Source organism: Chelonia mydas, chromosome 6 (assembly GCF_015237465.2).
Source record: "Chelonia mydas isolate rCheMyd1 chromosome 6, rCheMyd1.pri.v2, whole genome shotgun sequence".
In the NCBI taxonomy this organism is placed as follows: domain Eukaryota; kingdom Metazoa; phylum Chordata; order Testudines; family Cheloniidae; genus Chelonia; species Chelonia mydas.
In genome coordinates this window covers 30,363,087-30,389,359 of record NC_051246.2, presented here as the reverse complement: position 1 = coordinate 30,389,359, position 26,273 = coordinate 30,363,087, and the positions used below count along the sequence as shown (strand labels likewise).

At 43.5% G+C, this 26,273-nt stretch overlaps 1 protein-coding gene across 1 annotated transcript in view; it reads right to left on the bottom strand.

Moving 5' to 3' along the window:
* The window catches only part of PTPN5 (protein tyrosine phosphatase non-receptor type 5), a 140,525-nt gene that overhangs the window by 88,231 nt on the left and 26,021 nt on the right, over positions 1–26,273 (bottom strand). Inside the window, exon 2 of the mRNA XM_043549511.1 lies at positions 22,501–22,570. Coding sequence (XP_043405446.1) covers positions 22,501–22,570 — 70 coding nt within the window. The remainder of the gene's footprint in view (positions 1–22,500; positions 22,571–26,273) is intronic.

The following is a 26,273-nucleotide window of genomic DNA, read 5'->3' as shown; positions in this document are numbered from 1 at the left end:
TTTGGGATGTATAAGTAGGGGCATTGCCAACAGATCAAAGGACATGATCATTCCCCTCTATTCAACATTGGTGAGGCCTCATCTGGAGTACCGTGTCCAGTTTTGGGCCCCACACTACAAGAAGGATGTGGAAAAATTGGAAAGAGTCCAGCGGAGGGCAACAAAAATGATTAGGGGACTGGAACACATGACTTATGAGGAGAGGCTGAGGGAGCTGGGATTATTTAGTCTGCAGAAGAGAAGAATGAGGGGGGATTTGATAGCTGCTTTCAACTACCTGAAAGGGGGTTCCAAAGAGGATGGATCCAGACTGTTCTCAGTGGTAGCAGATGACAGAACGAGGAGTAATGGTCTCAAGTTGCAGTGGGGGAGGTTTAGGTTGGATGTTAGGAAAAACTTTTTCACTAGGAGGGTGGTGAAGCACTGGAATGGGTTACCTAGGGAGGTGGTGGAATCCCCGTCCTTAGAGGTTTAATTTTAAGGTCAGGCTTGACAAAGCCCTGGCTGGGATGATTTAGTTGGGGATTGGTCCTGCTTTGAGCAGGGGGTTGGACTAGATGACCTCCTGAGGTCCCTTCCAACCCTGATATTCTATGATTCTATGACAAAGACTGAAACAAAGTGGTACACATAATCAGATTCTGTAGTGTTTACCTACTTCCCCACTCTGTCTTTTTGAGGTTCGTCTAGTCCAGTAACAGGGTCACATTCTCTCAGGAGATCCATGGGAATTTTGGGTGGCTTACGTGTCTGGTTGACCGCTCAGTCAGAATCTTATCAGTCCTGGGAAAGGTGCACCAAGGCACATTTCTCCACCTGTTCTTCCTCTCAGTTACATGCCTTGCCTTACTTGGGTAAACACGTGGCTCAAAGGAGGAGACTGTTCTATCTTTGTGCTACAGGAGGAGCTCCCAAAGAGTGCATACTGCAGCTAATAGTCTGTCAGCCAGGGAGTGAATGCGGCATATGTATTCCCCTCCATACCTGTCAGCTCCTCTGGGACAGACGGCGTTACCCTGCCCCTTTTGGGCAGCTTAGCACCACTGTTGGCACTAGGCAGGCTCAGTGCCTGCACTCCCTCTCCAGATTGTGGCTGGCCTCTGCTGTAAGTGTGGAAGGCTCCTTTCGCCCACTTCCCAGCTTGTGCAGAACCAGACACATTCTGGCCTCCCACTGCTGACTCTGATATTTTTGATCAGCTTCTTCCCCATGAATGTACATAGCAGATCCCGATTAGCAATAGGTACCCATCAAGAGTGGGAGGAAGGAGATAAGAATCTGTACAAAGATAGAGCAGTCTCTGGCTTCCTCCTCCTCCTCTTCTACAGCTGTGATACAATGAGGAAAATGTTCCGTCATTAAAACCTCTCATTCTTGGGGAGGCCTTCCCCTCCCACCCTCCTCTCAATGCAATTTTTATTAATGTATCTTCCCATTGAGATTTTATCCTTCCCTACGCTGTAAGGTGCTGAGATCTCAAGAGGGAAAACGTGAAATCATGAGCTGTCGATCTGTGAGAAAAGTGAAGAGAGATTACATTTCTCTGGGCTTAGGTCTTGTCAACATGAGGAAAATGCACCGGTCTAACTAAAGGGGTGATTTGAAACCGATAGTTAAGCCGGTGCAAAAGTCTGAGTAGACACTCTTAGTTGGTTTAAAGCAGGCTCATTGCAGTTTAGCTTAAATTGCTTAAGAATAGATTTAAACTAAACTGAAATAGACCACTCCTAAATGAGAATAAGAGGCTCCAACCAGGCTTTGTACCAGTTTAACTAACTTGGTTTAAAAATGATTTAAGTTAAATTGCTGCAATTGTCCCATGCAGACAAGCCCCTAATCTTAAAAATGACTAATATATTTTTAAGCCTACACAGACCTGATTTTCAGACAGTTTTGATATACAGTTGTGTTCTTAGTTTCGGCGTGTAATTAACCAGTTTCCCAGTCGATCGATAAATATATAACGGTGATGAATATGCACACAAATTAGGTATGCTACCTTTTAGTGCCTGGTCTAATACCCAGTGAAGTCAGTGGGGGTCCGCCTCTTATTTTCGATGAGCTTTGGATCAGGTCTTTAGTGTGTGCAGCTGCATGCCTCTAAGACAGTCCACTCGCTACTTATTCAAAGTCTAAAATGTTCCTCCTACTAAAGTTTGAAGGTCATTTTTATGCTTTCACTAGAAAGAACAGGGCATGTGTTAGGGAAAAGTGACTATGGCAACAAACATAGAAGCAAAAGAAAAAAATGAGACAGAGAAAAAAGACAAGAGAAGATGGAGAGGCTCAAGAAAAAAAAGGAGGAATGAGGAAAAGAGGATAAGCTTAGTGATACAGAGCAGAGGAAGGGAGGGAAGAGAGGGGGAAATAACAGAAACAAAGAAAAGAGACATTATAGAAGACAAGCATAGAGAGGAGGCATAACCAGAGCAGAAACTAAACACAGCAACAGGCAATATCTCATATCACACAAAGCAAACATCAGCCAAAAGCGCAGCAAACAAGAACTTCCCTGCTTCAACCCTGATCTCAGAGCCTCAGTAAGAAGCCCTGCCTCCATCTCCTATGTCTCTGGCAGCCCTTCACCTGAACACTTGTGGAAGGGAAGCTGGGCGTATCTATGAATGGGGCATATTCATGCAGAATATGTACTCTGTGTTGCCTTTGCTAGGCGTGGAGTCTTTATTGACGTCACTGACAAGAAAGCGACAAGGGTCTCATTGCAGGATATCAACTCCTATGTACATGTAAACTACCCAGAATTGGGAATGATATAAGTTCTATCACATTCCCACATAGGTGGAGCATGGTCTTATTAAAGAGGCGACACATCTAGCTGCAAGATATGCCACGACATGGTGTACCCTGATGTCTGGCTTGTGCTGTGTCCTGGATCTCTTTTATCTTTATGACTGACCTTTCCGAAGATAAAGCTTTGCACTGGGAGACCTGTGGAGAGCCAGGAGACTATGTCAAGGGTGCCCTATGAATGGCGACAGAAACTTAGATGAGCTGGCCCCTTAAGATTCTCTGGGGAGCTGTGGTAGCCTGGATGCATAAAAGAAAAGATTATTTTGCTGCATCTTTGCAACCTTGCCCTGAGAGGCTGTCAAATATTGTTGGGTTTTTTGTTTTGTTTTATTTTTGAACATAGATCCTTCAGTCTTCACTGGTACCAATGAGAGTTTTGCCTGAGACAGGACTGCAAGATCAAGCTTTTAAATACACTACCTACTTCTGCTAACATCTAGAAAGTTCCCTGATAAGCAAGCATGTTTGCCTCAATTCCCTTTTCAGGATCAGGTTTGACCTCTTCATGTATCTTTAATTGTACTATTGATATTCTTCAGTTTATGTACAAAGACTGAAAACAAAAAGAATAACTGGTGCAATCAGTGAATTTGAACATATAAACCCAATGTATTGCTCATCAGCCTTCTATGTCAGTTCATTATAGCAGCCACCGTGCCATAATCCCTCTCCCGTAGACACAAGACAGCATTATCAAACAGACAAGAGACCACTTGATCTTTCAATCAGTTTGGATAAGCTTGTAGAATACACAGCAAAAAATGTTAATGATTCCACTGTTGCGATGGGAAATAAGAGACAGAGGCAGGGTAGGAAGCACCTGCAAGAAAGAAAAGGACCATCTTCAATGGGTATTTAGGGAGGATTAGGATACAGAAACTGTTCGTTGCTATTCGCCTTCACGCACAGCAGCAAGTTCTTAGTGCAGCTTGGAATCCAAAGGTGCAAAGGCACCACCAGCAGTAAAATGCCAGCATTGCACAGAACAAGCCAAGTTCACCCCTCTTTCCAAAGGAATTATTATAGTAACTCAAGAGGGTTTGCTGAAATGGTCTGACCGTTGGTTTCCTTCTCAGTGGCATAATGTGAAGAGCTGGAGTCTCTTTATTGTGATCTAAAAGAAAATTATTATTAAAGGGAAAAAAATAAACCTGGATGGTTTATCAGTAAAATGAATCCAATTCAGTGCAGAACACTCTGGCTGGCATTTTCAATGGTGTCGAATTTTTAGGGGAGTTGGCACCTAATTCTATTAGTCTCCTTTAGAAATCAAAACCGGTAGCACTATCCCTGGTATGGATAGTATGATGATGTTTGACATCAAACAAAGACAATATTTAAGTGTAATTCTTATATTGCCACTAATTAAGGATTGGATAAAAAATAAGAACACATTGGGGACCTGTTCCTAAATTGGCATCAATGGAACTATGCCAGTCTACAATAGCCAAGGATCAGGCCTATGGAGAATAAATAGTTTTAAGGCAAGAAAACTAGAAATAAACTGATTAATGCATGGGATAAAGAAAGAGAAGAAAACCGAGTCAATTCCCTTATCATTTACTGTTCTCTGGAAGGGGCTATGCATAGAAAGGAAGGAGTACTTTATAATCTCTCCAACTCTTTTAACCAATATACCACAGGGGAGGTTCTCATTCCCACACAGGAGACCCAGATTCATGCACTAACCACTGTGCCACCACTTCTGCTTCAAAATCTTGACAAATGCAGAACTTTCACTGTTGGTGTGTCACCCTCATGTTACAAATATTAAGCTTGCCAACAGGAGTTACTCCTTTTGAGTCCTGATGCTCTTTTGTGTTCTCATTGGAACCTCCACTAGCATCACCCAGTATGCTATGGATGCTGCTCCTTCATGATTGATTTTTACAAAAAAAAAAAAAAAGAAGACGACGACGACAAAGTGCAAATCTTGCATTAAAACAGGTTGATTTTCTTTTTCATGGTGAAAAAGTAGATTTTTCCATGGTTCTATTTGACTTCCATATGCAAACATATGGTTAGCCAAACTCCACTGTTATGTTACTACGCAAATACATTTCACAAGCATGAACCTGTCCTTTTGAATGGAGCATTCATTATAAATGCTGACTCTTGTTTACAATTGCCATAATGAAATCATGGAATGTCCATGTAATGAAAGCTCATTTTTAAATGAGCAGTCCCTATATTTGTATTCATCAAACTACTAAGTAATAAAAATGATCTTTCTTCCTTCCTCTTTGCTCCCACAAGCAGCAAGCATTCGTTCCAAAGTGTGTTTTGCTATATTTTATTTCTGAAACAGAAATAGTGTAAGCACATAGGACCAGACTGACAAACCCTTACTCGCCGTACGCTGTTACTCATCCAAGAAATTCCAGTGAGGTCAATAGGACTGTCTGTGTGATCACCAATGGGAGTAAGGGGTCACAATCTGGTCCACAGTGAGTAGAAAATGAATTAGGACAAACAGAATCCAATTTTGGGGCACTCCTCTTCTTAGTTCAGGATCAAAATTTAAATTATGTTAAGTAAAAATGGAAGGGGAAACAAAGCCTCATATGAACAGAAGGGTTTTCATGAAATTAAGACTTATTTTCATTTAACTATTCCTTATGCAGTTTTATGAGCCCCAAACCCACAACATTATGTTGGTGCATACAAAGCAGAAAGTGAAACTAAGTGGAACATAAAAGTGAAACTGGTCAGTTTCATTTTATAGTCCAAGCTAAGAAAAATGCAAAAAGTAAACTACATCATAAATGGCTAAAAGGACTGTATATTTGATTTTTTTTACATCTTTTTGTCTTAATAATAGAAGGTATTGTAAGTAATACGGGAAAACACTAATATTTATTTTTAAATATCTGATTTTTGTATAGGCAATGGTCCAAACTCATCCCTGGTGCAATTCAATTGATTTCAGTGTAGTTACACCAGACATGAATTTACACAGTGTTTTTTAAGTATTATTTTGTGTCTGTTATAGGAGTGGAGTTGTGAGCAGAACTGTGTATACCACTCTCTGAAATTAACACAAAATAATTTAAGGATGTTTAGAACATACAACACCAAACTCTACAACCTTACTCAGGCAAAACTAACAAAGATACCAACATTTAGACTGCAAGTTCTTTAAAGCAGTGACTGCCATTTGCTATATATTTGTATGGGGTCTAGCACAATGGGGCCTCCACCTATTTAATGCTTCTAGGTGCTCCACTATATAAATGTTGAACCGTAATAATGTGAGGTTTTTGTGCCTAGACTTCCATTGGCTTCAAAAGGCTTTGGATCAGGTCCTTACTGCACAAAGACTGCAAAGAGCAAGCCTTAGCATGGTGATGTGAATTGACATTATGAGATACTTCCTTCCTGCCCTCAAGTGAACACTGAATACATTGATTTTCAACTGGCCAAACTGTCACCTGATCCCAGTTCTCAGCAGAGAATGTGAGGATCAATCAGACATATCTGCATGAGAAATTATCTTATTCACGCTCAGGACCCTTATGTAAAAAAAGAGAGGTCAGCACCTCTTGCAAAAAATCACTTCTGAAATGAGATAAGCAGAATGTGGGTGGAATAATCCCATTTACCTGACCAGCTTGTTCTTGTAAGGCGAATTATTTTTCCCACCAAACATTTTCCAGTATAGTATTACATTACCCCCTTTTCCACAAGCTTCATTTTCAACATGGAATTATGTTCAGATTGCATATTCACATAGCTTGAAAGTACTTTTGTACCATAAAAACAGCCATGGATTATTGAATACAAGGTAGCTCGGCCTACAGAGTACTATAAAAAGCTGATTTAATGGAAGTATAAAAGCATATTTATGATGCAACAGGAAGGCAAATATATCAGATTTCCAGCAAATTAAATCAACCTTCTACTTAATACTTAAAAAAAAAAAAAGATTTACTATTCTAAGGGCCTGATTCAAAGCCCACAGACTCCCACTGACTTCAGTGGGCTCTCATCCTGCAAGGTGCTAAACACTTCTGATGGGGCACTGAGCACCCTCAGCTCCCATTGACTCCAATGCTACTTGAGAATGCCAAGCACCTAAACCACTGGGTCCTAAGTCATTTAACAACTGTTCAGCACAGTATCATTAACAAGTATGATGAACAGTCTAAAAACCCACTGGATGCCCATGAAGTTCATTTAGGCTGGGATTTTCAAAGGAGGCGCAGAGAATTAGACATCCAGATCCCATCCAATTTCAATGGGATCTGGGTGCCTAAATCCCTTATGGGCCTTTGAAAAGCCCAGCATTAACATGAAAGATGAAATGACACTTACTGAAAGGTGGGACCTGTCATGGATTGATGATCTGTTCATGAATATTGTCCTTTACTGGAAAAAAAGCAACAAGGGCTCTTTCTGTGTTAACTGGGCTTTGGAAGATGTGTACAACCTGCATTCATTTTCTTCCCTTTCCTGTCTACCTGTCCCCTTTGTTCCACAGTAAAATTAGGACAAATTCTCAAAAAGAATATTGTTGGAATTTTTTCCACTCCAGTATTGTAGTGTCATTGTGATGCAATGAACCATTAACTTCTGTACTTACCATCTGACATGCAGTGAGTACCCTTAGTCACATGGTAAACCCTTGCAAAATCTCCTCCAGGACTCGTCTGATTGGCACACGGCCCTTTGAGATGATAGTTTATCTCCTTATGTGGTTTACACTCTAGAATCCTAAAATAAAAAAAATTAAAATCTAAGTCTTTCAGGCATAAGTGGGGATTTATTACATTATAGGCATGAAAAGAAATATTATGGGGTGATACATGGAATTTACACACCTGTAACTGGAGGTTCTTTGAGATGTGTACTCCATATCTGTATTGCACATGTGGATATGCATGCACTTCATGTGCCTGAGACCAGAGTTTTCTAGCAAGTAGAGTCTATAGGTCCACACCTGTACAGTTGTTCCCCTTATGCTTCAAAGCGAAGGTGTAAGGCAAGGGTTCTCAAACTGGGGGTCGGGACCTCTCAGAAGGTCATGAGGGTATTACATGGGGGCTTGCGAGCTGTCAGCCTCCACCCCAAACCCCGCTTTGCCTCCAGCTTTTAAAATGGTGTTAAATATATAAACAAGTGTTTTCAATTTATAAGGAGGGGTCGCACTCAGAGGCTTGCTATGTGAAGGGCGTCACAAGTACAATAGTTTGAGAACCACTGGTGTAAGGTGTGGTATTGACCAAAGGCTCTCCAGTTCCTCCTCTTACCATGAGTCAGAGAGGATCCAAAAGAGATGGGAACGAAGGTAGGTAGTAGAATACAGTTAGGGACCACACATCTCAAAGAATCTCTAGTTATAAGTAAGTAACTTCCATTTCTTCTTCAAATGCTGGTCCCTATGTGTATTCCACATGTGGGTGACTGGTAAGCAGTATTCAAACAGGAGAGGGGTGTGAGGCGCAGTTGATATAGATATCTGCAATGCTGCTGTCCCAACAGCTGCATCTGCAGAAGAGGCCTGGGCTGAGGCATAATGCTTCGTGAAGGTATGGCTGGAGCTCCAATACAGGAACTTCTTGAAGTAAGGCTATTGAGGTTGCCTGCACTCTAGTGGAATGTGCCCTCAACACATCTGGGAAAAGCAGACCCACCAACTGATAACAAAAAGTGATACAGCCGGAGATCCACTGAGAGAGCCTCTGAGTAGATCACACTTGTGCTTCAATTGCTCTGCTATACCAACAAATATCGTATGCGTTTTCCTAATTGGTTTAGTTTTTTGTAGGTAGAACGCTAAAGCTCATCTGACGTCCAGAGGGTGAAGTTTCCTATCCTCATTGGAAGCATGTGGTTAAGGGAAGAATATTATTAAATAAATAGATTGATCTACGTGAAACTCAGAAATTACCTTAGGGGTGAATTTTGAGTGGAGGCAAAGGAAAACCTTCTCCTTATGAAATGTGATGTATAGGGGGTCGGCCATGAGTACTCCCAGTTCACTTACTAATTAGAAGACTAAAAACCACAGTCTTTCCCCTACTACGTTGCTAATTTCTGGTACTGTAAGAAGGGCTAGTGTCATACTCCTTATGCAGTATCAAGCTGATACAGTTGCTCTGCCTTGGAGATCTGTATGTGTTTGTTACACCATTTTACATCTAAAGCTTGTAGAACTGCCCCAGTTAATCTGCAGCCTGCTCCCAAGCCATCTGATGCAGTGAAAATCTTTTCATTGGCTCCAACAGGCTTTGGATCAGGTCCCCAGTCAGAAAGATCTCTATTGAGCAGGACCCAGAGTACAAAGAGCCAGATCCTGAAAGCACTCCACCCATGGAGCACCTGCTGACATGTAAGGGAGTTCCTTCCACTCAAGGCTGGAAGGATCAGGGCCAAATAAGCAAGGAACAGGCCAAAGCCTGCCTAAGTGCAGGGAAGTTGGCTCTGCGATTGTATTGTTAGGCAGATTTAAGTTTTAAAGATATATACACTTTTAAGATAGGCCACAAACATGCGGGCATGCCAGGGTACAAAGGGAAAGAGTCAGGCAGAATAAAGTGGTGAGAAAGGCCCCCACCAAAAAAGGCACTCTGAAATCATCTCAGCGAATGCAGGAAGTCACAGCATTAATGAATCCCCTGGTGCCGCTACCCAGGATAGGGGCAATGACAGGGGCAATCATCTATACAGAAGAAATTTAGGTTGTGTCTACACCACAATTTAAGGTGTAATTGTAGCTCTTGTAGACATACCTGCTCTTGCTTTAATCTAGTGATTAATCTATGCTTGTTTCACAACAAATTTAACATGAAGGAACCACACGGGCACACTGGGTTCAGTGCGAGGAATATGTTTTCTGCACGTGACTTGTACGTTAAATATCATTCAAATGTCATTTTTGAGAGCAGCAAAGTTATATGTAGGACACATTTACAATCTATGTATCATATTTATAGCCCTCAGAGCTGGTCAGAAAATGGCAGGGAGGATATTTCTGAGGAACATTTTGATTTTTCAACCAAAATTCAAGCACTAAAAATTTTCAGGAGAAAGTTGAAATATTATGGCTGAAAACTACTCCATAGTCAGACTACATTTCCCACAATGCACCACGCTCTCCTCTATGGGAACCTGCTCCATAAACGAGAATGGGGACATGAGGCATTACATCAGCATAACTAAATGAAAATATTTTATTTTTCAGCCAAAAATTGTTGGTTTGCAGGTGTTCTGGTTTTCGATGAAACGTCAAAATTTTCCATGCAGACACTTTCCCCTCAAAAAATTCATTTAGATCCAAACCTAATTTTTCTCAGAAAAGTTTTCAACCAGCCCTAATAGAGTCATATGTTGTAAACCATCACAGTCACAATACACAGGTATTTCTATCCGTGCCAATTTCACAGAATCACGGAAATGTAAGGCTGGAAGGGGCCTTGAGATGTCATCTGTTGCAGCCCCCTGTGCTGAGGCAGGGCCAAGTATATCTAGACATGGGGTCTCACACTCAGATGACCACGAGGGCCAGATGAGGACTAATACATTGGCCCGAGGGGCGCACCACTGACCACCCCCTCCTTGCTGCCCCGCCCCCACTCCACCCCTTCCGTGAGGTCCCGCCCCTGCCCCGCCTCTTCCCTGCCCCCATTCCAACCCCTTCCCTGAAATCCCCACCCCCAACTCCACCCCCTCCCTGCCCCCAGGGGGTGCAGGAGGGGTGCAGGGTGCGGCAGGGGGCTCAGGGCAGGGAGTCGGGGTGCAGGAGGGGTGTGGGGTGTGGCAGGCAGCTCAGGGCAGGGGGTTGGGGTGCAGGAGGGGTGTGGGGTGCAGCAGGGGGCTCAGGGCAGGGGGTTTGGCTGCAGGAGGGGTTTGGAGGGCGGGTCCGGCCCGGTGTGCACCGGGGCAGGGCAGGCTCCCTGCCTGCCCGCCCTGCCCCCACGCCACTCCGGGAAGCGGCCGGGAACTGCGGGGGGCCACAGGGATCTGTGTGTTGCCCTGACCGCTCCTCCAGGTACCTCCCCCGAAGCTCCCGTTGGCTGGGAACAGGGAACCGCAGCCAATGGGAGCTTCGGGGGAGGTACCTGGAGGAGCAGCCAGGGCAATACACGGACCCCTGTGCCCCCTCCTCCCCCAGGTCCCGGCTGCTTCCCGGAGTGGCATGGGGGCAGGGCAGGGAGGGAGCCTGCCCTGCCCCTGGTGCGCACCGGGCTGGAGCCGTTCTAGGTAAATGATAGGGGGGCCGCAGGGAGCTGGCGGGCCGCAGAAAATAACCCCGCGGGCCACAGGTTTGCGACTCCTGACCTAGACCATCCCTGACAGCTGTTTGTCTAACCTGTTCTTTGAAGCCTCCAATGACAGGAATTCCACAGCCTCCCCTGGTAACCTATTCCAGAGCTTAACTAACCTTATAGTTCGAATATTTTTCCTAATATCTAACCCAAAGCCCCTGTGCTGCAGATTAAGCTGATTGTTTCTTGTTCTAGCTTCTGCGGTCATGGAGAACAACTGATCCCCATTCTCTTTGTAACAGCCTTTAAAGAGATGAAGTGGGTGAGGTAATACCTTTTATTGAACCAACTTCTGTTGGCTTTCAGGTCCCGGAGAAGAGCTCTGTGTATGCTCAAACGTTTGTCTCTCTCACCAACAGAAGCTGGTCCAATAAAGGACATTTATTTCACCTACCTTGTCTCTCTCTAATAACCTGGGACCAACAGGGCTATAACAACCCTTAAGATATCTGAAGACTTATCAGGTCCCTCCTTGGTCCCAGAGCTCCTTTGCCCAAGAATTGTGTGTGTTCAGGAAGGCACCCCTGAAGGAGATATATCTGTGTGGGTGGCTCTGATCTCTGAGCACAGGGATGACTGCACTCGGGTTGAAGCTTGGCTACACACTTTTCAATGTATAGGAAGCAAGAGCTGCCTCTCACTGGCTCTCCCTAGCACCTAGACACAATGCTGTTTTCCCCTATCCCCAATGTATCTGTCTTGTAAGAGTCATAATTTGGCTTTTAATATATGTGCCTTGTCAGTCCCTGCACCTTATTTTTGCTTGTCTGCTTGGCATCTGTGGCAGATTCTCATATGCCCTCTGGAATTAGGCATTTCCCCCCAGTAATATAGGCACACTTTTTATTTTCACTTGTTTGAAGGGATGAGACCATTCAAAAATCCCCCCACTAAATGCTCCTGACTTTTTGCCCATTTTAAACACATTTTGAGTGTACTGGAAGGAAAGCAAGCAAGCAAGCAAAGCTGTCTGATTCAGCAATGTCTCTGAAGACACAGAGTCTGATTCTCCGCTCTCTTGCACCTTATGTAGTCACTGTCATGGGTGCAACGTGGGCATGAAATACAACCATTCAGATTCAGTAGAGTTTTATACCCACTTTGAAATCACTTTGCGCTGGTATAAATGACTAGCCCAGGTGCAAGGCAGTGGGGAATCAGGCCTTTAACGTCAGGAAAAATATAAGAAGAGCCAGCACTAACATTTTCCTCCGGCTCTGATTTTACAAAGCAACACAATTATAACTGGGCCAGATCTACTGCTGAACTCAGTGGAGCTACACAAATTGACACCATAGTATGAGTTATATATCAGCCTTCACAATACTCACAGCACGTCATAATTAAAGACTAACTACAGGGAGGGAAAAACATGCATATCTCCCATTTTTGACTTAAACGAGAAGAAATTCAGCTGTTCACAATTATTTGATTCTACTGCTTTGGTGCATAATCACTAAAAGACCTGACTCTGACATTTCAAATTGATATTGAAGGCATTCCACATAAGTAATTTCAGGCATATCTGAATGTGTGGGAGTCCTCAGGGCATGTCGACATAGCAAAAGCTGTGCATGGGGTAGCCTACCTGAGCTCCACCTAGCACAGGTAACAGCCGCCGTGATGACAGTGCCACATGGGCTTCAGTGCAGATAGCACAAGCCCAGCATGGACCCTGGGTATGGATTTGGCTCAGTAGCCTGCTCTGAAGCCCACACTGCTTTGTTTTCACTGCTGTTACAGCACTGGACTGGGGCTAGCTCAGGTAGGCTGGCCCATACACAGCTTTTCTCGAATGGACATTCCCATAGTAGCACGAAATCAGAAAGATATGCCAAGCTGCTATTGTTATGTGCCTGTAAGTATGAGAAGACTCTTAAAATCAAAATGGAATTTTAAAGGCAGCCCGTGATTTTAAAAAACAGGGCCACAGTGTCTTAAAACTCTTCTGTATGTACTTAACTATACTCACGTGAGTAGTTCTAACTACACACAGGAGAAAAGTTATTCTTGTGCATAAGTGTTTGCAGGGTCAGGCTCCAAGTTAGACAAGAATTCAGCCTACTTTCTATTGTAGTATTTGAAACCTCTGGAGGATAAGTCACGGCGAACTGACTATTAAGGAATTGCGAGACTCAAGCATAGTGACAGCGAAATACTAAAAAGCATATTTAGAGTACTTCACAGAAGCAGAACTACCTTCACCAAGTGCACTGTACTAGCACAAATTCATATTTTAAGATCTTGGGTTGATTTTTCATTGGGAGCTTCAACTCAGGCCAGGTCTATACTAAAACGGTTAGGTCAACCAGCTATGTCGCCCAGGGACGTGAAAAATCCACAACCCTGAGTGACATAGTTAAACTGACCTGACCCCTGGCATACACAGCGGTAGAAGAATTCTTCCATTGACCTAGATATTGCCTCTTGGGGAGGCTGATTAACTACAGCGACAGGAGAACCCCTCCCATCACTGTAACGAGTATCTACAATGAAGTGCTACAGCGCTGCAGCTGCAGAGGTTTAAGTGTAGACATAGCCCCAGTCTCTGCCCGTGCACACACACAATTGTACATGCAGCCATCTGCACACATGCTCTGGCTCTGCAGGAGTAGCTAAGAGACACTAACACCTGCAGGCACTGCTACACAGAATTTTAATGCAAATCTAGCAAAGAGGAAACATTTCACAAAGTGAGATGGCAGTGGAGGATTAGCAATTGCTACTCTTTTCTTTTCTTTTGCTGGAAAGAACGGAGAAGTCTTCGTTTCTGGAAGACAGTCGTTGCACAGGCAACTTATAGAAACCAATCCTGTGGGGCTTATAATACATATCACCATCACCACTACTATGGCACAAGATGCTGTTGGAGAAATATTCTCCCACTTTTCCTTTGAAGCCCTGAATCAGCAAAGCACTTAAGCATGGTAAGTCCTACTGAAGTAAATGGGTTATAAGTGTGGGGTTAGGTGTGTTGCTGGATAGGAATTGTGCAGAAGGATCTCTCTAAACCACGCATCAGACCCTTTCTCTGCCTCAGTTTCCCCTTAGTGTCAGTCATTCACCAGCTCCCAATGCTGTCAGGTCCTTGCAATTATTTAGCCCTCCAGTTAAGTCCAAAACTCCACCCCTTCCAGGGGTTTAAGTCCAATATAAACTCCAAATCAAATTTTCTACCCCAGGATCTTCTACACGGTACAACCCTCCCTCTGAAGGTCTGTCCTCTTTCACCTTGTCTTCAGCCACACTGGGATCTATTCAGTTCCTTCTCCAGGGGTCACTGCACCAACTCATGGTGTGGCGGTATATGGGGAATCCACATACACACTCTACTGTGGGTTCCCAGCCACGTGTGCTCTGCAGCCTAAATTTCCCACTCTTTCCCTCCCAGGGCCTCTATACACTCCATGCCTGGCTTCCTCACTGGCACTTTCTTGACTGGCCCCAGGGGAGCTGGAACACAGTGGGGTGTTGATGATGGAAACAGTGTATTTGGTGTTTGTTATTACTACTTCAAGGCACGAAGTGTGGCAGCACCCTCAGTTCCAGCACCACTGACTGGCCCAGACATTTTTGATGGAATATTGACTCCTAGGTCTGCTCTTCCTAGAGTCTCTCTCAGATCTGCCCTCCTTTTGACCACAGGCTACTGGTTTTTAGTCACATGCTCCCTATCACTCTATCTATCTAAGAGGCATTATTATCGAGTGGTTAAGGCACAGGACTGGGACTCAGGATACCTGGGTTCCATTCTTGGCTCTGCCACTGACCTGTGGTGCTGCCTTGGGCAAGTCACTTCACCTCTCTGTGTCTCTGTTGCCCCATTTGCCTTGCATGTCTAAACTGTAAGCTCTTTGGGTCAAGGATGGTTTCATACTATGTGCCTAGCACACATTCTAGCACAACGGGGCCCTGATCTTGGTCTGTGGGTGCTACTGTAATTCAAATAACTGTAACCATGTATGGGTATTTATTAAGAGCTATTTCTCTGGCACTAGGCCTAGTAGTGTCTGAATGCATATTTTGTTTCATATACGCATATCTGAGCAAGAATTAGATGGAATTAATTTCCTTAATACAACTTTGTTAGGTTTTTTTATCACACATAATTATCAAGGAAAGAAAATCAAACCCAAATCATATGGCTTACGTGTGAAACTTTCCCGTCTCCAGCAACACCTCTGATAGAAAAAAAAAAAAAGTTCATTCAGTACTTACTAATATACTCAAATGCTAAGCGTGATGCTCAAATCTTTCCTGAGGAACATTTATAGCAACCACTTTAGGTACTGATGTCACTCAGGGTGGGCATCCATATTGGTTATCTGTTTTAAAAACGCTACTGTCCATTAAAAATTATGATCAATATTGTTTTCCAGGCACAGAGATAAACATCCTGCTCAGTGAGCTGAACTCTCATCTAAAAAAAACCCCAAAACAAAACAGTCAGAATAAAAAGCATTTGGTATGTGTCTGGTGCACATATGTGGCAGCATAGCATATTCCCTGCCTACACTGAAAGTGTGGGAGCACTTAGTCATCTAATGTGCATATTTGATTGGCACAATCTCTTTGCTTTCTCACATGGTGAGAAAGATGTTCGCCAATTTATTGTATTTTTACATCTTCATTACGTACGCATCAGTCAGAGATACCGGAACCCCTCAGGTTAAGGTGTCTGTAACTATACATTGTTGGAAGCTGGACTGATCTACAGTGAAGTCCCAGTTCAGGAAAGTACTTAAATGTGTGCTTAAATTCATCCCCTTTCCAGGGTAGCACTTAGACACGTGCTTAACTTTAAGCATATACTGAAATCCCACTGGTTTCAGAGTAGCAGCCGTGTTAGTCTGTATCCGCAAAAGGAAAAAGAGGACTTGTGGCACCTTAGAGACTAACAAATTTAGTGAGCTGTAGCTCACGAAAGCTTATGCTCAAATAAATTTTTTAGTCTCTAAGGTGCCACAAGTACTCCTTTTCTTTTTGAAATCCCACTGACTTCAATTGGATTTAAGCATCTACTTAAGTGTGTCACAAATAGGGATATTTTCCTTAACTGGGGCCTAATTTAAATTCTGATCCAAAGCCCGTTTAAGTAAATGGGAATCCTTCCAGTAACTTTGGTGGGTTTTGGATTAGGCCCTCAGTTTGTTTGCTTTGAATGCCCTGCTCTCAGTTTTGTACAAAGCTTCAGCAGCTGAATGTAGTGCTTGAAGTAAAACTATATATTCACTATAGATTAAGGCCCCAAGAATGCAACAGAATCCATATGGGTTGACAAACCCCTGTGCCTTTGCAGAGTACTGTTGAATTCAGTACATGCCCGACACATAACATGTCCTTTTTAAAGTCAATGGGGTCCACATACATTGGTACAGTGGAAGGGATGGCATAATGAGCTATGCATAAATAAAATTTGATGTGGCATCCCAACTAGGGTTGCCAATTGTGTTTGGAGGTATTCCTGGAGGTTTCGACATAATCTTTAATCAAAGATTAATCTTTAGGCCTGGAGATTCCAGGACAATCCTGGAGGGTTGGCAACCCTAATCTCAACAGGCTCAACACAGCCTTCATTCTTCCCATTTATATAAACTGAGTACCTTAACGTTTTAATGCACGTGTGACTTTTTCAGATGAGACTTTAAAACAGTGAGGTACTCTCTGCTTTGCATGAACATGCGCTCCTGGGCCATATTTCATAAAGTTTAGGGTCTAGGCCAAAAGATTCCTTTTGCTTGTTATCATTTTGATGCCATCTAATTGTTACTGGCTGTGCCCCGAAGGCCTTATACTCAACTCAAAGGCATTTCTGTCTGTCTGTCTGTAATGGAGTAACTTTTTGAATGCTGTGTCTGATCAATTCTATGATTTCAGGGAACGTTCTAGGCAACTAACTTTTGAGGAAAACTGGAAAACTAAGGGGAAATGGGGGACACATAAAGCCCCTGCCAGTTCTTTATCACACTAGGGATGTAAATAGCAGTTAAAAAAAGTAACTGTGTAACCAATTAAAATTTTATCGGTTACACGGTGAAACGTTTAACGGGGGAACTATGGGTGCAGGGGGTGCTGCAGCATCCCCACGTTTTATACAGGTCCCCGCTGCCGGCCCCCCGCGGCCGAGGTCCCAGCCCTGCACCTGGGACTCCGCTACCAACCACGTACTCGGGGTCCCTCCTGGCTGCTGCCCCAGGCAGCCGTGAAGGCCTGTGCTCCAGCCAGCAGCGGAGTTTAATCGTTAACCCTGAACCGAAACCGATAAGACTGATGCTTATCAGTTAACCGGTTAAATTTGTACATCCCTATATCACACAACAGCCTTAAGCACCTCTGCCTTTGTCTACAGAGTAGTGCAGTGGTCCCCAAACTTTGTACCTCGCACCCTCCCTCGCCCCTTTCCGCATCCCCCTGAGCCGGGAGCAGGACCACGGCTCCTGAAGAGCGGATGTAGACAATGTGTGAATCCCCATTACCCCCCCATGTCAGGGGCTCTGTCTGCCCCCATACCCTCCTTCTCCCCCCTCTATTGGCTTTGTATGCCCCTCTTCCCCCATGCCAGGATCCCTCAGAGAACCTCATCCATGGGGCAGGGAGAAGGGGGACCCTGGTGCTTGCAATAAGCTCAGCCTACACAAGCTAGGAAGTGTGCACCGCCTACCTAGGTATTATTTGTATGGTGGGAGGGCCCAGAGGCCCACTGTACAAACACATAGCAAAATGTCAGTGCCTACCCTGAAGAGTTTATAGTCCGAGTGTAAAATGTGAGACAGCATGTGTAGAAAACAGACGGGGGGAGGACAAGGTAATGGTGAGATGACTGGTCAGCAGGCTGTGCTGGCTGCTGTTCTCCACACACAGCTGCTGGCATTTCAGCTGTGCTGTATGTATATAATCTAAACAAGTACGCTGGATTCCACCACAATATGTCCTACACTATAAATGTAAAATACTGAGGGCCAGATTGTTTGCAGCCCTTGCATGGGAATGCAGGATTGGAGGGGCGTCCAAGAAGGCTTCTTGCCAGCGTGCTGTGCAAGGGCTACACACAATAGCAACCCCTATGCTACCTGCATTCTAAGGAGTACAAGGGACTGCTCACCCCTGTTGCTCCTGGGACTCAGAGGAGAAGGCAGAGCCATGAACGGAGCAGACTGCTTTCCCATATTCCCTTCCACCCACACACACACACCTTGCAAGGAGCAGACGGAGGAAGATAGAGTACCCATGGCACAATCTCTCCATTGTAGCTCCACACCTATAAAGGGCTGGGGTTGGCAATTGAGCCCTTACTATCTAGTACAAATGAGGCGGATCTTTGAATCTTCAAGACTCCTATAACATAACATGACAGAGACTGATTTTCTTTTCAATTGCTCACCCGTGGTTGCTTGTTTTGTTCTTTTAAGATTTTCCTTCTCTGGGCACGTGAATGCTGTGTGTGTCTCCCCCAGGGCCACTGATAAAGGGTGTGCAGTGGAATCAGCAGGAGAGGAAACAAGGGGAGCAGTAACAGGGTCTCAGCTACGGAAGCAACAGAGTAAACACAGCGAGGGCACATCTTCAGTAGACTGTTGCACCTCTCTTTAATTGATTGCCTAATAACTCGAGGTAGTTAACACATTTGTAAAGACCAATGTGGGTGCTCTCCCCCGCCCATGTTTGATCAAAGGTACAAAGGTTACCAGGTTACCCAAGGGATGAGTTTAAGGTAAAAAACAAACAGCTTGGATCAAAAGTGTGGAGGGTCCATACCAACCTTTCCAAACATGTTAACTTCCTCAAGTTAATTGGCAGTCAATTTACTGGAGGCACAGAAGTCTGGTGAGATAAGCTCCAAGACAGATTCTAATTGCAGCTACAACTTGTGTAAATCTAGAGGAACTCCAATGGAGAACTTCAATCTCAGGAACAATGGTTACTCCAGAGTTACACCAGTATAACTGAGAGCGGAATCTGGGCCCTTGTTTTCACAGCCACGTGGAAGAGCTGTCTCCACCCAAGCACCTCTGCTCTCACGAGGATGGCGCAAAGTGCATAGTTACATTTTTCCAGGATTCTCATGTAAGAAAAATAAGTGTGTGAGAGGAAATGAAACCTCCTGCCTCTGTTTAAAACACATGCTCCTCCACAATGGACAAAATTCTTGCCACAGTGCCATTTGGTACCAGAGGTCACAATATAATCTGCAAATATTACCTCTAACATCTAAGGGCTCTAGGATGGGCTCATCTAGCTGGGCCTTATGTAAATATAGTGCATAAGGGCTGGGGAGCAAAATTACCACATCCCCCAGCCTGGGACACTTATGAGAAATATTAAGACAGCTAGATCCACATAACTGCAGATCCAGTAGCCTTACCCCTTGCTCATCCTCAATGCTACACTCCACACTAGCCTGTCTAAAGGTGATGCAGAGGTCAAGGCCCCTGTGCCAGCTAATCACTTTTCCCTCACCTCATGTCACTCAGGGCAATTACTGGGCTTAAGTGGCATGGAGGAAATTCATGGAAATTCAACTGAATTTCACTCCTAATATGCAAAACTTCTGCAGTGCAGCTCATGAAGTTCAAGGTTGACACAAGCAGCTAAAAGTTTCTTTCACGGAAACTAGAATATGGGCTACGATCGACAACAACATACAAGGGATAGAAACAGGTCACATGCTCATTAGTCCATGTACAGAAGCTGAAATACTGTAATTCTGTATTCAGCATATACTCAGAGGTATTGCCAAAGCATTCATGGAGATATTTAGCATTAGTGAGGCCTCTCCACCAACTGGCTTATGCTCAAATCTTTGAGCATCCTCTGAGCAGGCAAAGTAAGCTGTGGGAAGGGCTTTCTGGAGCAACCTAACACCACCCCCATAGAAGACTACCTTTTAAGGGAACCTGCCTGTTTCTTACTTGCCTCCCTACGTTCTGCTAACAGGTATTTTCATACTGCTGTTCACAACTGTGACCACCTGCTATCTTATTCTTTGCAGGGACTCACTATTGACAGGAGCCCAGAACCTGTTCACTACTTCTTTAAATCCTACACAATGAGGGGCTTCCTATGCAAAATCAACAAGTTGAAAGCACCTATTCTTTCCCTGGGAGAGGGTGGCAATGATCACCATTACACTCTGGACTAGTTGCCTGATTCTTACGTAAATATCTTTCTGAAGACTCTATTGCCAGCACACATGACTGTGGGTGCATGATCCCTTGATTCTTACTTCCTATTGAAATGAGTGAGCACAATGACCTCCCAACAGAGGGGCAAGAGTGTAGGTAGCCAATGGCCCTTCATGCTTCCAAAGAACATTAGTCGAGTTTAAGAGTTGCTAGTCAAATTTATCCACGTAGCAACCAACCCTATCACAGCGTGCCCATAGCGAAGAGGATACGCCATTCCTAAATGAGTGCCTGGCTGGGGTAACTTGCTAAAATTTAAACAAAAATAGCTTCCATGGCTAATGAGCATCTGTGCCTGTCTTCGGGGCTGGGGGGGCTGTAAAACTGCCTGGGGAGGTATGATGGTTGTGAAGTGATGCATTTTAATGGTCCCACTACTAAGAGGCCAGTCATTAAAATGGCCAGATTTTTCAAAAGAGTTCACTCCCTAAGTAGGCACTTAAATGAAATGATCAGGTATTCAGAAAGTGCTCATCACCCAACAATTCTCACTGAAAACAGTGGTGATTGCAAGGCATTGAAAAATTTAGGCTCTTCATTTAGGTGCCAGAATACAAGCCAAGCTCTTTTGAAATATCTAACCTCAACAATGCAGGAGGAATTTTTTCTACACTCATCAGTATAGTCATAGTTTAAGGCAGTGGTTCCCAACCAGACGTCCGAGGCCCCCTGGGGGGGGCCGTGACCAGGTTTCAGGGGGTCCACCAAGCATGGCTGACATCAGACTTGATGGGGCCAAGGGCAGAAAGCCAAAGCCTCGCCTCATGGGGCTGCAACCGAGGCCCCCGAACCCCACCATCAGGGGCTGAAGCTGAAGCCTGAGCAATTTAGCTTTGTGGTGCCCCCTATGGTGTGGGGCCCCGGGCAATTGCCCTGCTTGCTACCCCCTAACAGCAGCCCTGGCTTTTATATAAAAACAACTGTGGCACGGGGGGCCATGGAGTTTTTATAGGACGTTGGGGGAGCCTCAAAAAGAAAAAGGTTGAGAACCCCTGGTTTAAGGCATTCCAGGGGTTTATAAGCATCTAAGGGCTTGTCTACACATTAAATTTATTCCAGAATAAGGTAGGGTGTGAATTTAAAATGGAATAACTATTCCAGAATAACTCCATGTGAACACTCTTACTCTGGAATAGGAGTGCCTTTTCTGGTTTAGCTTAATCCACTTCCAAAGTGGATTAAGATATTTTGGAAGAAGGGACTCTTACTCTGGATAAGAGTATCCACATGTAGTTTTTCAAGAATAACTCTATGCCTAGGCAAGCCATAAGGGGTACAAAATATTTTCAGTAGGATGATTAAAATCCTATATCATCCTGAAAAAGGAAACAAAATTCTTGGTGATACAGGAGGTCTGGAAAAAATTGGCTCAAATCATGATAAAGCCATCCTTAAAGTACTAATTGTGTATCAGAATAACACAGGGACAGATTTTCCTGCTAAGATTGCTGAGCAGAGTGAATCCTCCCTTAAGTGGATGGCTCCCTTTCTGAGCAGAGATGGGCTGCCACTCTTCCTGCATGACCCCCACCTTTCTGTAGGGTGAGGAAATCCATGCATGGGAACGGTGTGGGCTGCAGACAGCATTCACTCACCAGCCCAGTGGGGAATCTACTTAAAAGTAAATTGAGTTCTCCACATTATGAAAACCCCTGTGGAAGGATTGCAAATGGCAGGCAGGCAGGCAGCTGTGCACTGCTGACAGGGTGCTGAGGGAGGGCTGGGGACTCAAAAGTCAGTGAGAACGCACAGTGACAGTGTACAAATAAACCTCGGCCTTCAGTGATTTCCATCAGATCCACGGGGACCTCACAGTATCAGCACATATTCTGAGGCCACAAGGGAGAAGTCAGATACCACCTCACAAGCTGATTCAGAGGAAACTCCACAAAAAGAATGTTGTGGTCTTTCATTCCCCAACTTCAACCCCCTCCGGAGGGTTTTCTATGGGAGGAGGCAATCTAACCCACCCCCCCCCCCCACACACACACACACTGCATTAATAAGCTATTTATATCTTACTCTAGGTCTGCTAATAGAATAAATGCTAGGTACCAGTTACACAATGCTACTGGGCAAGAATCTGATTTCAGTTACACCAGTGTAAATGGGGAGTAACTCTTCTTAATTCAAAGGAGTTATACCAGATTTATACATGGAGTTGAGATCAGAATTTGGCCTGTTGTTGAGGTCAGGGCAATAATTTCCTACAATACTAAACAGGCACTAAATAGACTTACCAAGGATACAGTCATTATACCACATCTCCAGGATTTCCCCAGCTGAATCATCAGATGCCACAGCCCTCACCTAAGGCATGGAAGAAAAAAAGGGGAGGGAGAGTGCTCTTTAGCGGAGATGAAAGAGAAATGTAAAGTAAAACAGAATCTCAAATTATCTGAATCAAAATTCCTTTGTATAGTAACAAGAGGGAAAAGCTAAAAACAAAACTGGAAACCAATTTGCAAATTGCCAATAAATTTCCACCAGGCTAATTCACCAAGGAGCGTACTGCACCCCAGAGATCCCTTAATTAATAGTGTCACATTTGCAATGGGATAGTTAAGGTTGTACCAGCGTTTCCATTATAAATCCCTAATTATACTTCAGCAAAACAGTTCATTACTTGCTGAAACACAATATACACGATACAGAGTTTTAGCCCAGGAGGCAATGTCTTTATATAACATTTTTCTTAAAAAAAGGTTGAAATTAATCTAGCTTCTGGTTCAGATTTTTGTTTGTTTGAGGATAGCACAAAGCAGAGGATTTTTTAATTGGTTTCTGACACTTTGAAATAATAATAAATAATAATAATAATAATAAAAGACAACATTTGGCCCAATCTTGGAAGATGCTGAGTGTCCTCCTTTCCCACTCTCTTCAAAGGGAAGTGAGGATGCTCAGCACCTCAGGGTGGGATTCAGAAAAGAAATTAGGTGTCTAACTCCCATTGAAATCACAGTCAATGGCAAAACTCTTATTGGCATCAATGGAGAGGATCAGAGCCATATACACGGCATACCATTGAGACATCTTATGAAATATAAAGTCCATGTCATAGCAGGGCTCTTTTGCATTCATGGTATATTTTATACTTGACAGAAGTGGTATTGGGCTGCCTGTAATATTTATATGTGCTATACTCTATTTTGCTGGAATCTTGATAGTGTTTTTGTAAAAAAAGATTTTACAGTTTCAAATGCATAGGCAAGGGCTGAGCATGTAAGGTGCTGAGCACCCCAGCATCGCCAATAAGAATGTAGGGCACCCAGCCCCTTGCAGGAAATGGTAAGCAGTTTACTGAACCGGGCTCCCAGCAAGCAGTTAACTGTCTAAACACTTTAACTCATCAAATATTCATCATTGTGCTCATGGTGGGGGCAGCATGGCCAACATTCAAATTGTTTATCGACAGAACAAGGAAAGAACTCTATGGCCCAATCCTGAAGTCAGTGAGAGTTTTGCCATTTTCTTATTTAAAGAAGGATAGTCCAGTGGCTGGTGTGCTAGCCTAGCACTCAAAAAGAGTCCTGGGTTCAGGTCTGCCCTCTCCTAAAGACTTCCTATGTGATGCTGGACTGTCAAGGTTCCTTCCCCACTCTGAACTCTAGGGTGCAAATGTGGGGACCTGCATGAAAAACCCCTTAAGCTTATTTTTACCAGCTTAGGTTAAAACTTCCCCTAGGTACAAATTATTTTACCTTTTGTCCCTGGACTTTATTGCTGCCACCACCAAGCATCTAACAAATATAACCAGGAAAGAGCCCGCTTGGAAACGTCTTTCCCCCCAAAATCCCCCCAAGCCCTACACCCCCTTTCCTGGAGAAGGCTTGATAAAAATCCTCACCAATTTGCATAGGTGAACACAGACCCAAACCCTTGGATCCTAAAAACAATGAAAAAGCAATCAGGTTCTTAAAAGAAGAATTTTAATTAAAGAAAAAATAAAAGGATCACCTCTGTAAAATCAGGATGGTAAATACCTTACAGGGTAATCAGACTCAGAACATAGAGAATCCCTCTAGGCTAAACCTTAAGTTACAAAAAGACACAAAAACCGGAATATACATTCCATTCAGCACAACTTATTTTATCAGCCATTTAAATCTATCTAACTAGATTGCTTATTAACCCTTTACAGGAGTTCTGACCTGCATTCCTGCTCTGGTCCCAGCAAAGGCAACACACAGACAGAGAAAACCTTTTGTTTCCCCCCCCAGCTTTGAAAGTATCTTGTCTCCTCATTGGTCATTTTGATCAGGTGCCAGAGAGGTTATCTTTAGCTTCTTAATCCTTTACAGGTGAAAGGGTTTTTCCTCTGGCCAGGAGGGATTTAAAGGTGGTTAGCCTTCCCTTTATATTTATGACATAGACTAATTGCTTAGTGTCTTTGTACCTCAGCTCCCAGCTGTAAAATGGGGATAATAGCACTGCCCTACCTCACAGGGGTGTCGTAGATAACTATAATAAAGTGTGTGTGTGATGCTCAGACAATACAGTAATGGGGACCATAGAAAGGTATAAATGAGAGAAGGGCTGAGCCCTACGTATACCTGGGTTTCAAGGGCTGATCCTTAGAACCCCTTAAAGTCAGCACCCATGGCATTTGCAAGGCAGTATTGTTGCCTTCCTAGAGTGAAGGTTATTGACTAGAAATCATATTATAAACCAAACTCTTCTTCCTTTCACTCCTTGATGCATGACAGGCTTTAAATTGTGGTTAGAATGACTCAACTCTTGGTTTGGGAAATTGTCTCTCCATAAATAGGCTTCCTGAAATTGACTAACTTTATAAACAGAATAAATTGATTTTAAGTAGCAATTCCATCCGTAAGCAGGTTAAGATTTAGACATAATCAGATCTGTTAAAGTCACTAGTATTTGCATCTAATGGGCCAGATTCCTCTACCCTTAATCACATTAAGTTCTATTTTAAGTAACAAAAAAGGAACAAAGGATTTTTAACTGGTTTCTGACACTTTAAAGTAACAATAAAAGGCAACATTTAGTCCAATCTTGGAAGGTGTTGAGTGTCCTCCTTTCCCACTCTCTTCACAGGGAAATGAGGGTGCTCAGTACCTTGCAGGATCAGCACCTCAGGGTGGAATTTACAAAGACACTTAGGCACCTAATACCCACTGAAATCAAAGTCAATGGCAAAACTCCTATTGGGAGCAAGGAGTCCCACTGAAATCAATCAGTGCTAAACCCCACGGAAATCAATTTGCAAAACAAGGTGCTACTCTACATGAATAAAGATATCAGAATTGGATCCCTTAATTTGACTAATACAGTATATAAAAATATCAGCATATCACTATTGTACCCATATAGTCTATTCACATTACCATTGGGTTTTTTTTTCAAATATTGATGAATTTTTCCAGGAAAACAGTAGCACCAAAAACAAAGTGAGCTGACTGCAATAAAAAAATATTGGCACTAGTTAGAATCATATCACTACATAACAATGGGATTTGCCAGTTGGCCACATTTCAAGATCCTTTCAGACAGGGAAGTACCTAATACACATGGCAAGGCCTGGCATCAGCAAACTACCATTTGGGGCCTGATCTTCCTCCCACTGGTATCAATGGGAGTTTTGCCACTAAATTCAATGAGAACAGGACCAAGTTTCATTTTGGGTCACCTTTGAAATTACCTTTTATTACATTTAGTTAAGCTACTTAGAAGCTGAGACTTATTCTTGGACAAGTGTCAAAAAACCTTGCTAGAGTGAAGGACCAATGACAGTTTTAACATCCAGTATCTTACATATCACCAAGACTAGCAAGCAATGCTTTTACATCATCTGATGACAGCACTAGATCTTAGCTTTCTAATGGTATAAGGATTAATCTCTAACTCCAGCAGTTTGTGAGATATCAGCTGCTAAAATCATGTAGCAATTGAAGTGAGGAAGAAAGTAAGATGACAATCATATCCAGTAAAATGCCATTTTAAAGGTCAATACTTCATTAATTGTCTTGGCTAGAATCACTTTGAGAGC